We start from the raw sequence: 12799 nt of genomic DNA, 5'->3' as shown, positions 1-12799 counted from the left end.
GCAAAATGCAAATTAAAACGCTAAATTTTGAACAAAACTTTAATCAGAAGAAAAAATTTTCTAACTATATTTTTTCTAACTATATTCTTCTCAAATCCCTTAACAGAACACTAAAGAATCCTTAATTTTGCCACGTAGCTTCATCAATATCAATTCTACAAGCTAGACAACATCTTCAAGTTTCAACAGCGGTGTAGATTCAACAACACTAGCAGATTAAGTAGTTCTAGGGTACCAACGAATAGCACATGCAAAGATTGCTGTGAGCACGCTATGATGATATGCAAGAAACCATTCTAATTGGCAAATCAGTTCATCTTTGTTCTGCAACAAATGCAAGTATAGGTCCAAAGTAAAATTCTCTGCAGCCATAAGTAACCATTCCAAATGTCGCACAATGGTTGTCCAACAGAAAAAGGTTGAATATCCAAACTGAAAAGACTGGATTGAGCATTGGAACTCAATGCAGAACAATCAAATATTACTCCCATCACATCACAGTAATACTAATTGCAAAAGTAATAATCAACAAGCTTGTGTAAACCTGCTTCGGGTAATTTCATTCATTTGGCAACTTCGAAGGGTTCTCCAACACAACACATGTTATTATTAATCCCGCTAAATAAATTAAAGCACTGCAATGCAAAGTGTTAAAACAAACCTAATAAACTTACATGATATAAACGATATTATTGATGTAAGGATTGGTGGATGATGAATCATTCTCGAACGCCTTCGTTCACAAGCTGATTAAAGCCTACGGCGGATGCCGAGGCGTTTGGCGTTCTCCTCCAACGTCAGGTCAGCTCCTTCCTTGAGCGCCTTGGTGAAGGACGCGCCGGACTTGTTGAACTCGAGGACATGGCGCGCCTTGTCCTTGAACATCCCGAACCGCCGGAGCATCTCGTCGTGGCTGCGCTCCGCGCCGTAGAAGTCGCGCCACCGCTCGTACAGCGCCCACACGGCCTCCTCCGACGCGACGTCCGCCTCGTCGTACTGGATGTAGTCGGCGGGGTCGACTGCAAATGCAATGAGGAGGCTATCGATGATGCGCCGCCGGCGCGGCGGCCATGATGATGACGGGTGTACGTACGTTGCTGTTACTTACGTGGAGCAGTTGGGTCGTAACAAGAGGGGTGCAATTCCTCGTCATCTTGCTCGGGTTCGGCGGGAGTATAGCCGCCGCCGCCACCGCCAGGGATCGTCGAGAGTCGGCGGCGGAGGAGGCGAGTAGGTCCTCCCCATGGTGCGGCGGCGGCAGCGGCGGCGGCGAGCGTGGTGTACGCAGCGAGCCCACGCAGAGGAGAGCAGAGGAGAGCGAGGAGCGAAGCGGCAGAGGTTCAGTGCCAAACGACGAGCGGCGAGGGCGGCGGCCGTGGATGCCATGGCAGCCAAGTGGCCGTCGTATGGGATTCCGAATTTCCGATCTGGTGATTCTACTTCCTCCAACTCCAAGTTCCGGATTTACCGGTATTGCAGTTAAGAACATTATCACCGTATAAAACTATCTGCATTTACAGATATACTATCGTCATGTGTGTGCTACTGTGCTTGCAAGAAAGAGGCATACAACACGTAACAGTCCTTCAAGATGTGAAAGAAATGCAAATTAAACACCAAAATTTACACAGACCTGTATCAGCAGAAATATTTTTCATAGGCAAAATATGCAATCCCTTAACAGAATATAAGAAACATTGCTATTTTTTTCTGAAGTAGTAGCTTGCAACCAATATCAATACTGCAAGCAAGATGGCATCTTCAAGTTTCAGGTTTCAAAATGACTCACCAATTAGTAACAGATTACCTAATTCAGGGTAGCCATGAATAGCACATACAAACATTGTTATGTACCTGTGATGATGATATGCAAGAAACAATTCAAATTGGTAAACCAGTTCATCTTTGACCTGCAACAAATGCAAATAAGCGTATATGCCCGAAGTAAAAAAATCTGGTAGATACTAGTAACTACTTCAAATTTCACACTGTGGTTGTTTAACGACAAAAGTTGAATTTCAAAACTTACTCGACTCAGAATAACCAAATTGTTATGCCATCCAACTTTAGGTAGATACCAAAGAACAGATAGCGCCAAGCGATAGACAGCGAATGCATAACACCTCACGAGAAACAACAAGCTTGTATAAGCCCGCTTCAGGATATTTCATTTGGCAATTTAGAAGGATTCTCCAACATCAAGTTTTCCTTGAAGTTGATACTGCTATTGATTTGTAAATCATGACAATGGAAACTCAGTCAGGATCAGACTGGCAACTGAGGTGGTTTACAAGGAGCAACCTAGCACAGTTGACTGTTGCGTTCACCAACAAGAACAGGCATACACAAGTGTAACTAACACAAACAAACTTCCCGCTGCCAAATTTCACGAGTATATTCATCAATCACCATTAACCAAGCCCTCAGAGAGTTAAAATCCTTATGCATATATAGTTTCATGTAAGTTCGAGGGAACCAAGTGGCATCCATGTATATCTTTTGTCGCAGTAATGCAGACCTGTTGGTCATGCAAACCTGAAAAGTAAGAACTAAGAAATATGAATGTATGATCGTAGATTTCCATATGACATTCAACAAAGTGTAGATATCGAAACCGAAAGAACAGGCACATAGTTTTACCTAATTAAGCTTTTCACCATGTAACCATCATTTGAAAATGGAAAGTACACTTTAGCAGCATAATGTATCATCAGGGAAAGAGTTGATTTGGCAAGCTTGTTGGATTGTGTTATTGATGCAGCAACAGTTAATGCCAGAGAGATTTTTCCCAAAAAGGCTCATGAGTTTCATAAAATATCCCAAGATTGGTTGGTTGGTTGGCAAGGAAGGATCACAATACTACAAGATAATTGAAAATATCCCAAGATATTTTTTATAGGTTACTGCCAAGTTACGGTTCAAATGAAATATTATGGTTCAAGTTTGTATATCGGATGATCAGATACAATGAACAGATCAAGTCCAATATGGGAATTACCGAATTAAGATGGATTCGAAGATGAAATTGTACTGCAGTTGGCAATCTTGAATGAGCTAAAAGAAATATCATTTTGTAATTGTAAGTTAAACATATCACTATACCAGCAATGTTTCAAGATTTAAAGAATTGAGAGATGAACAAACCAAAGCTTGAGATAGAATACTAATTGCTAGTATTCACATCTTTTAAGCTGAGATTACCAACAAATATGAATTCCGTCGACATTGCAGTTAAGAACATTATCAGCATGAAACTTATCCATTTGCAGAGTCTATAGTCAAGTGCCTGCAAGAAAAATGCATACAACACAACAACAGTCCTTTAAGATGCAAAATACAAATTAAACACTGGACTTTAAACAAACCTTTATCAGTTAAATATTATTCTAACTATGTTCTTCTGCAATCCCTTGACAGAATGTTAAGAAGCCTATAATTTTCTTAAAGTAGCTTGCAACCAATACCGATACTGCAAGAAAGACATCATCTCCAGGTTTCAACAAACAGGTGTAGATTCAACAACAGTAACAGATTAAGTAATTCAGGGTAGCTCTGAATAGCACATGCAAACATTGCTATGTAATTTGTAATGATGATATGCAAACAACCATTCAAATTGACAAATCATTTCATCTTTGATCTGCAACAAATGCATGTAAAGGCCTAAAATAAAATCTTCTGTAGTTATTATAAACTACTTCAAATTTTGTACATTGGTTGTCTAACAGCAAAGGTTGCATTTCCAAACTTGAAAGATAGGTTTGAGCGTTGTAACTAAATTCAGAATAATTAAGTTATTACGACATCATAGTAATAATTGCAAAAGTAAAAAAAAAAATCATTTGTAGAGTAGCAAACAGTACAATTGCTAAGTTTACCCAAGTTTAAATAGATACCCGAGAACACAGTTTCAGGCAATAGATATCGAATGCATAATAACATACAAGAAACAACGAGCTTGTGTAAACTTCCTTCAGTATATCTCATTTTGCATTTGGCAACCTAGAACAGTTCTCCAACATCAAGTTTTTTCTTGAAGCGGATACTGTTATTGAATTATATCATGACAATGGAAACTCAGTCTGTCAGGATCAGATTGGGCACTGAGGTGGTTTACAAGGAGCAACCTAGCTCGGTTGACGGCTGCGAAGTAGAGGCAGATGTGCTCCTCGAGGTCAGCCAGCTGGCGTAGCAGGCTCGGGTGGTTCTTCCTCAGCTGCCGTACCACCTCCTCTATGGTGTGGTGCTCCCCCCTGCCACGCTCCAGCCCCAGCCGGACCAGCAGCTTGTCACTCTCGACGGTGGCATGGAGTCTGCCCACCAGGCGCTCGATTGTATCGACATCGTTGTTCAACACATAGGCGCCCCTGGCTGCAGCGTCAAGCCGGTCCATGTGTTGCTGCAGGCGTTTCATCGAAGCGGTTGCGGGGCAGCAGGAGCCGCGCGACGCCGCGCAGGCGGGGGCCGCGGCCAACAGCACGGTGATGGCGTGCGTGGCGAGCACGAGGCCCGCGATCGCAGCGCCGGTGGCGCAGGCGATTAGGCAGATGCCCGACCCGCGCGTCGCGCAGCGCACCAGCCGGCGCCTGCGGCGGGCCCTGAGGAGGCGCAGGTCGAGGTGGTTCTTGAGGCCGACGAAGCTCCGGTGCATGCCCTGGAAGCCGGCCGCGGGGGCCGGGAACGGGTTGGGCATTTGGTCGAACAGGAGGAAGGCGTCGAACGCGCAGTCGCGGTGCGGCGCGGCGAGCGGGGGCGCGTGCGGTATCAGCGCGAGGAGGTCCGTGATGGGCCCGTACAGCGCCCGCGCGCGGCGCAGCGCCCGGCGGAGGGAGAGGCAGAGCAGCGACGCGTGGTGCGTGCTGCGGAGGTAGTCCGCGGCGAGGCGGGTCAGCTCCGTGTCCGGCGCGTCCCCCAGCGCGCGCTCCACCACCGCGTCCTCCGGCTGGAGCACGCCGGCGAGGGTGCACCTGTCCTCGTCCTCCTCATCTTCCTCCCCACCACCACCACCACTGACGCCGCCCTCCCGCTGCCCATCCCCGCCGTCCACATGGATCTTCGCCCAGATCTCGTGGTAGGAGCTGGTGTGGATGGCGAGCGTGTACTCCTGGCTCAGGTTGATGGTCGCCGTCGACAGGGAGCTTCTCCCCCACCCCTCCCCCGCCGCCGCAGCCGCCCCATTCCGCCTCGCCCCGCTGCTACCACTCGCGGCGGTGCTCGAGCTCGTGCTCGCGTTCGCGCTACTGGCTGTGGTGTTCGTGTTCGTGTCCGTGTCCTCGCGGCCCACCGACTCGCCTCCCTCCGCGCCCACGCCACGCCGCTCCCACGGCCGCATCGAATCGATAGATCGGCCGCGATCGCCGCGCCGCGCAAGCAATCGAGCCACAGCGACACAAGCAAGCGCAGGGGCAAGCTACTACTAGTAGTATAGGGGTAGTGTGGTGTGCTGTGTAAGGCAGCAACGGGCGCGAGGCGAGGCGCTTTTGGGTTTTTTGACCAGTCGAGGCGTGGACGACGGGTCGGGTCCATTTCCGGGAAGCGAATCCGACGGCGCGCGCGTTCGCTTCCGGTGGCATCCTACGGCGGGCAGTGTACACTTGCCTCCGCGCCGCGCCGAGCCGTCGGTCGCGGTGCGCGTGATAGCTCTACTCTCGCGGTCGCTGTGGGCGCGGGGCGGGTTGGCGAAGCGGAGACGGCACGCGCGGAGTCCGTACGGCCGCAGCGAGGCGACGTGGTGGCGTCGAGTCGGCGGCGATGATAAGGGTTGTGTCTCCGCCGCCTCCGTCCACCGTGCAGCTGCGCGGCGGCGGCGGCACCCCGGGGCCCTCCTCCTCCTCCGCGGTCTGCCGTTTCTGGGGTTCCCGAAGAGGAAGTAGAGTTGCGGCGACGAGTAGTTGGGGTTGGGGGAAGAGTAGGAGGAGGAGGCGCGCCGCCATCTCATGCTGCTCTGCTGAGGAAGGGGAGGGGCCCCGGGTCGCCACGCCGTCGGCTCCCCCGGCGCCGTCCGAGGGATCGATACAGCTCTACTCGCAGATCGAGAGGTAGGCGATGGCTAATTCCGTGCCTGCGAAATCTCTCTCCTAGATTGATAACATCTTTTGTTGTTGCGGCCGGCGAACAGGGTGATCACGGAGGCGGCGAAGCAGTCCCGGGAGGGCTGGGGTTCGACCGGAGATTGGACCGAGATCGAGGTGCGCTTCGGTGATTGCGACCTCAATTGAGAGTGCAAAATTTTCCTGCTACTGTTGTTGATGCAGAGTGATTTTACTTACTACTGGTTGTTCTGATAGGGAGCGTGGGTGCTGAAGCCTAAATCACAGGAGCCCTCGTTCGTTGTTCACTTCGTTGGTGGGATTTTTGTTGGAGCTGCTCCTCAGATCACTTATCGTTTCTTCCTTGAACGACTTGCAGACAAGTATGTGGACAAGCAATGCCCAATGACCCAAAATTATCTGTGTGCAACAGTCTAATTCTGCTCAAAGACTGAAACAGCGCGGCATTTGATTTGTTCGTAACGCTGGAGAGTTGACTATAGTTCTATACCCGAAATGCAACCTTTGAAAATTTAGCCCTCCCTTTGTTGTGTGTTTAACTAGTGCATCATTGCTTGACCATGAATCTAGAGAATAAGAGCTTTGGTGTGTAATTTGTCATTATTAACTGCAAGGCACCTCTTTATGTGGTTCTAAGCAAGACACGCATGTTCAATCTATCAAAAAGTTAGTGAAACAACAATCATTTTTAAAGTTTGTCCTTTGATAATATTACAAGCAATGAACTGCATCTTCATTTCAAGAAAATGATACAGTACTTCTTAGCTCTAGCTCTACACGGTTTACACTGCTATTATGATTTCCTATAGAGCTATCTTTCTACATATTCCACTTCTCTAGCAGACATGTATTTTATCAGTCTATTTGAAATTTAGGGGAGCTTTGGTGATCGCAACGCCATATGCTAGCGGCTTTGATCATTTCTTCATCGCAGATGAAGTTCAATTTAAGTTTGACAGGTGCTTAAGAAACATGGTTGAACCTGTAAGTTGTTATTTTTCACATAACAATTAACTCCAATATTGTCCAATATACTAAGCAAACATTTTTTTTCCAGGTAAATGACCTTCCCACATTTGGTGTTGGGCATTCTTTGGGATCTGTGATCCACCTTCTCATTGGTACGAGATTATAAGTGCATATTTCGGCCTTGTTTAGTTCCAAACTTTTTCTTCAAACTTCCAACTTTTCCATCACATCAAAACTTTCCTACACACATAAACTTCCAACTTTTCCGTCACATCGTTCCAATTTCAACCAAACTTCCAATTTTAGCGTAAACTAAACACACCCTTCATTTATCTTCTGGGCTATGAAGTATTCTTTATGTAAGATTAAATTTGTGCTTGTTCAGTTAGCGGTGTAATATGTTGTTTTATCACTGATGTTTGCTTCTATTAGGATCAAGATACGCTGTGCAGCGAAGTGGAAATATATTGATGGCCTTTAACAATAAGGTATGTTTTTTGCGTGTTATCTCCCCTCCTTGTTAACACTAGTAACAATCCCATGCTTTGCAATGGGCTTATTTAATTGAGGATATATCCATACCATTAGGATGGATGGGACCGTGGATCGAGTAAAGCACCGGAAGACTAACTGCTTGTTCTTTTTTCCCCTGGTTTTTCCTTCTTTTTTTTCTTCTTTTTAGGAGGCAGAGATTACATTTCCTGGTTTTTGGGACAGATATGGGGAGGACAGAGTTGTTTTTTTCGTTAACTAATCGTCTTTTCTTTTCCTGGTTTTCTTCTTTTTTTTCTCAGTTGGTTAGTTTTTGGCACTTTTTTTTCTCTTTTTTTAGCGCTTTTTATACGTGAGATTGGAAGGGGAGGAAGGAGGATGACTGTCCTTTCGAAGTAGTAGAGAAAATTGCATGGCTTAGGGAAGACACATACATATAGGTAAAGACCATACTAGTACACTGTAGATGACCAGGGATCCATACTTTATTGCTTTAGTTTGTATCTCTTGATAAGATAAGTGGATAACTGGACATTCCTCATTGAGTAGATATTTAAATTTGGTAATCCATAGTAATGCAACTTTCAGAGTGAAGTAAGAACTTTTGTACGCTTCAATCTACATGGAGCGGGTACATCAGCTGCGAAGCATGTGATGCGGCTCTGTTAGTTTGGTACAAAAATCGTAGTGTCATAAGACACTTGCATTTAGATGTTAGGACGGAATGATGTTATCTATTGTAACCAGAGCGAAAAGAATTTTTGTTCCGTTCAATCTATTAATTCTTTTAAAAGCTACTAGTAGAATATTACTTGTAGTTTTTCTTCTTCTTTCTTTTTCTTTTGCAGGAAGCAAGCTTGGCAGTTCCATTATTTTCGCCTGTAATTGTTCCCATGGCACAGAGTTTTGGGCCAATATTTTCCCAGTTGACATCATATCCAACACTTCGTTTTGGGGTACGATGTGTTTCTGAATTCCATTGCCAAATTGTTACGATGATTTTTTATATTTTATGACAAAGTCTGTTGCTTGAATGGTCTGCAACTGTTCCACATGGTGGTATTATTTTCTTTTCATCCCTGCACTGTCATTCTCATTTGGACATCTCCTGTTTCTGGAGACGTACTATCTTTCTTAGTATGTATCACAAGTGGAACTTATGGTGTTAGGTGTAGGTGTAAGTGACAAAGTCGGTATCTGTTCACTATTCTAAAAATAGGAAGTTCCCAACTCTAATAGAATGTTCGAGTTTTATGTTGGCGAGCCTCCCTTCAATTTTAAACTCAGTAAGCACATAAATTTACCAGAAGTTTCATGTTAGTTACAAAGAATTTTTCCTCAGATAGCAATAATATGAAATAGAAATGGACATGGATCATTCCAACTATTACACTTGAATATTGCTACTGATGCCATGTCACTCTCCCAAATACAAATCACATGTTTCCTATGTGTTGATTATATGCCACTTCCCTCTTAAGCTAAGATGATTATAATCCTTGCAAAACAGGCGGAAGCAGCCATTAAGCAACTTGAGAATCTTAGCCCTCCTGTTGTTAAGCAGCTCCTGCCATTAGTTCAGCAACTTCCTCCACTGTATATGGATTTAGTAAAAGGCCGAGAAGAATTCGTTCCAAAGCCAGAAGAGACACGTCGGCTGGTAAGTTAGCTTATTCGTCTCTTTCAATGCTTCAGATGCTTGCATAGGATATATGTTAACCTTTCATCTACAATTGCTGTGCTGCTGTTGTAATATTATATAGAAGTGCTAAAAAGTCAACTCTAAAACGATGTTTTTTTTTCTTCTATACTTTCTATTTTAAACTAACCAATACTAACCACTGGGTTAATAAATTTGAATAGCCTCTGATATCATATGACATAGGATGCATCCCCAACTCCCCATCAATATCATTTATTGGTGACTAGCAGAATCTTCTATGCAATTCATCACATTGCACTTTTTGAAAGGATCATCAGGCAATGGATCATGGTGGATTCCCCTTGCATATTTTGAGGATATAGGCAGAGATGTGCCCAAATAGAAGTATACAAACCAAATGAAATCACTAATTCTCCAGAGCTGTTAAAGTATTTTCACCATCAGTTCTATACTAAGGGTGTGTTCAGGTGTGCAGGATGGAAACCCATCCTGCACGTAAAACGGAGCGGCCTTTTAACATGTGATTAATTAAGTATTAGTTATTTTTTTTTCAAAATGCATCAATATGAATTTTTAAAACAACTTTTGTATATAAAATTTTTGAAAAAAATGCACCGTTTAGTAGTTTGAAAAGCGTGCGCGCGGAAAACGAGAGAGGTGGGTTGGGAAAATGGTGTACCGAACTCAGCCTAACATCAGTTAGCATTTTGAGTTGAATTTTCTCGGTTCAATCCAAGTCTACAAATGTCATTTTTGGCGTGATTGATGAGTATAGAAATAACCAATAATTTGGGTAGTATGTACATATGTATGAAATGTTCAGTTTGAAGTCTACAACAAACTTTAAGGAAACAAGGAATTACGATGGCAGAGTTATTATATTTTGATCTATATATGAGTTTGTTTTAACAAAAAGGAAGACGTGTTGAATATATCAAAGCTCTTACTGGTGTTACCATAATCTAAAATTGACCTGACAGATTAGTATGATAGTGAAATGCTTGCAAAGACCATTTGCTGTGTCCACTCTATAATTCACACTGCTGATCTTACAGCATTATTTCGCCCATCTTAATCAACCCTCGCAGCATGTGGCTCTCTTTAGGTTTGGACAATCATGAAAATATGCAATTCATTCAGTGCGCAAAGATGTATGCAGGATAAGCTAAATAACTAGAGAACTGTCCAGCAATCAAAGAAATGTTAGCACCTTTTGTTTGTGCATTTGTGGATGAGTAGGTTGGAATATTATTCCCTGTTCTGACTCTTGTATGATGTATGCCCAAACATAAAACAAGTTAAAAGGAGATATCCTTAATGTTACTGGGACAAAGTGAGTAATATGCATTACCATGCTGCTTCAGACTTGGGAGGAGAAAAGAAAAACAGAGAGAGAAAGAGCTAACTAATCCATCACGTTTAATGTAGTTGGATTTCTTGTTTGTATGTGATACTAAAAATAAAAAAAGATGTAACTTATGTTATAAATGGCAGCAAATTTATTATCATGAAGCATTTTTCAAATTATTGTGTTGTGGTTTTTTTTTAAAAAAAATACCACTATATAATTTATTTTTATGATTGTTCTAATGCATTACACTTCTTTCTGCAGGTAAAATCCTACTATGGGATTTCTCGAAACCTCTTGATAAAGTTCAAAGATGATCAAATTGATGAAACATCTATTCTTGCGCAAGTACTAAGCTCCGAATCTGCCATTAGCTCACTGCTTGACATGTCAATTCGGTCACTTCCTGGAGATCATGGACTACCGTTACAGCAGGTGATTTTCGCTGAATATATTCTCAGAATTAAAGGTGCTGACAAATGACAAAGCCTGTCATGTACAGCACGTGCTGTCCATGAATAAAGCTATTGTTAGACTAAAGATATTATTTTTTGAGAAAGTTATTGTATCCGTCTCTCTTATTTCAGCTAAGTAATCACATATTTTTCCTTCAGGTACTTCCTGATGTTCCACCAGCAATGGCCGATGCAGTAAACAGAGGAGGTGAACTCCTGACAAATCTAGCAACAGGGACACCATGGGAGGCTGTTGCTAAGGAGGTAGGTAGCACTTTAGGTGCGGATTCGGGCGTTCTACGAGCACAAATCTCAAAGGATGTCAATACACTTGTTGACGTAATTGTTTCATGGATTGAGTCAAATTCTGGTCCAAGATTACTTCGTTCATGATGACACCCCCACAAAGGTTTAGCAGGTTGGGAATGCCAGTACCAAACGTCAAGAGGATTCAACTGACGAGTATTGCAAACTGTAGATTGCATTTCAACCCCGACATGCTAGTGGTGTATATATATGCTGTACATCGTAGCGCATGACTTGTTGAATGTAATCTATCTTGATGGAGTATTATGAATGTACATTTCCATTAAAAAAATGTACATTTGGAAGGACTAGAATAGAGCGATGAGTTTATGGGTTTGTGGCTGCTCTGATCCTGACAGGCACTGGGGGTGCACAGTACTGCACAGTCCTGTCCGCAAATCTACAGTTCAGTTTTACAAGAAATGTTCATTTGGTAGCAACGGAAGGTCTATAGTTCTCCGAGGAAACTGGCCGAGGTATGCACCCGTGCTTATCATTCTTCGTAAAACTGTAATTATTTGTTAAAACTATCCTTTTACTTCAGATGGGTATTTCATAAGACTGCTGCAACAACAACAGCAACAACAGTTGATTTTATCACATATGGGCTCGACTTACCCTGATATAAAGTATTGCATGTGTGTATGATATATGTACTCAAAACTTTTCAGGTGAATAATGTAAGCTTTTTGATAAAGTCATACACTATTGTTGCAGTTCCGTGAAATATTTAGCTAAAGGCTGTGTTTAGTTCACGGTAAAATTGAAAATTTGGTTGAAATTGGAACGATGTGACGGAAAAGTTGAAAATTTATGTGTGTAGAAAAGTTTTGATGTGATGAAAAAGTTAAAGGTTTGAAGAAAAACTTTAAAACTAAACACGGCCAAAGTTGTACTAAACTAATAGTTTTAGTAAAATAGTTATAGTTATTTGAAATTTATAGTTTTAATAAATACTTGTAGTTATTTGAAATTTACTTTTCGTATGATCTGTTTCCTATCAATTAAAACAAGTTCTATAGTACGGAGTATTAAGTGTTAATTGATGACTGAAGGGCTATCCCATTCTGCTCTAGATCTAGGAACGGTATTCCCTCCGTTTTATAATATAAGACTTTCTAGTGTATGTGTCTAGATTCATTAGCATTTATATGAACGTATGTTAGAAAGTCTTATATTGTGAAACGGATGAAGTAAATAGTTAAATGTCCTCGAGTCCCTAACTTTGGAGTCATCCTACACGAATGACAAAAGCAAGATTGTACTCCAATCCATTATCTGTCCGTGCACGAATATACAAAATCCCGTTCACGTAAGTGCAAGTTTTATAAAAAAGGAGGTTGTTGCATCTAATTTTGACCACATCATCAACTAATAAATATAGAGGTAATATATACAATATATCACATCTATACTAATTCTAATACACTAGCCTCAATGTTTGTTTGCCCAATCTACTCTTCCTCTCTCTCCTTTTGTCTTGAATTTTGTGTAATGGTTGCCTCTTGCATGAGAG

At 42.8% G+C, this 12799-nt stretch overlaps 3 protein-coding genes across 6 annotated transcripts; 1 reads left to right on the top strand and 2 right to left on the bottom strand.

The window, feature by feature from the left end:
- Positions 1-534: 534 nt before the first annotated feature.
- Positions 535-1386, bottom strand: LOC136356213 (cysteine endopeptidase Rep1-like). The gene is made up of 3 exons (XM_066309808.1): positions 1353-1386; positions 1109-1237; positions 535-1019 (listed from the first exon to the last, which is right to left on the bottom strand). Exons 1-3 carry the CDS (start codon positions 1384-1386, stop codon positions 751-753), a joined length of 432 nt encoding a protein of 143 aa, XP_066165905.1. The 3' UTR covers positions 535-750.
- Positions 1387-2145: 759 nt separating this feature from the next.
- Positions 2146-5460, bottom strand: LOC4335752 (UPF0496 protein At3g19330). Of its 3 annotated transcripts, XR_010740763.1 has the most exons (4): positions 4128-5460; positions 3202-3286; positions 2999-3054; positions 2408-2535 (listed from the first exon to the last, which is right to left on the bottom strand). XR_010740763.1 is itself a non-coding variant. In XM_015780733.3 (1 exon), exon 1 carries the CDS (start codon positions 5330-5332, stop codon positions 4049-4051), a length of 1284 nt encoding a protein of 427 aa, XP_015636219.1. In that variant the 5' UTR covers positions 5333-5460; the 3' UTR covers positions 3818-4048. The 3 variants fall into 3 exon arrangements, 1 of the variants encoding a protein (XP_015636219.1); XR_001545509.3 differs by lacking the exon at positions 2999-3054 and having other exon boundaries at positions 2146-2535; XM_015780733.3 differs by lacking the exons at positions 2408-2535; positions 2999-3054; positions 3202-3286 and having other exon boundaries at positions 3818-5460.
- A 205-nt stretch (positions 5461-5665) lies between these two features.
- LOC4335751 (uncharacterized) lies at positions 5666-11984 on the top strand. 2 transcript variants are annotated; one of them, XR_001545499.3, is made up of 11 exons: positions 5666-6038; positions 6119-6188; positions 6288-6412; positions 6926-7034; positions 7108-7171; positions 7452-7507; positions 8360-8467; positions 9022-9171; positions 10787-10957; positions 11137-11759; positions 11828-11984. XR_001545499.3 is itself a non-coding variant. In XM_015780732.3 (10 exons), exons 1-10 carry the CDS (start codon positions 5752-5754, stop codon positions 11368-11370), a joined length of 1374 nt encoding a protein of 457 aa, XP_015636218.1. In that variant the 5' UTR covers positions 5666-5751; the 3' UTR covers positions 11371-11984. The 2 variants fall into 2 exon arrangements, 1 of the variants encoding a protein (XP_015636218.1); XM_015780732.3 differs by having other exon boundaries at positions 11137-11984.
- Positions 11985-12799: the final 815 nt, after the last annotated feature.

Source organism: Oryza sativa, chromosome 4 (genome assembly GCF_034140825.1).
Source record: "Oryza sativa Japonica Group chromosome 4, ASM3414082v1".
Taxonomy (NCBI): Eukaryota; Viridiplantae; Streptophyta; class Magnoliopsida; order Poales; family Poaceae; genus Oryza; species Oryza sativa.
Note: the sequence above shows the minus strand (reverse complement) of the source record. Positions and strands in the feature narration are given on the sequence as shown.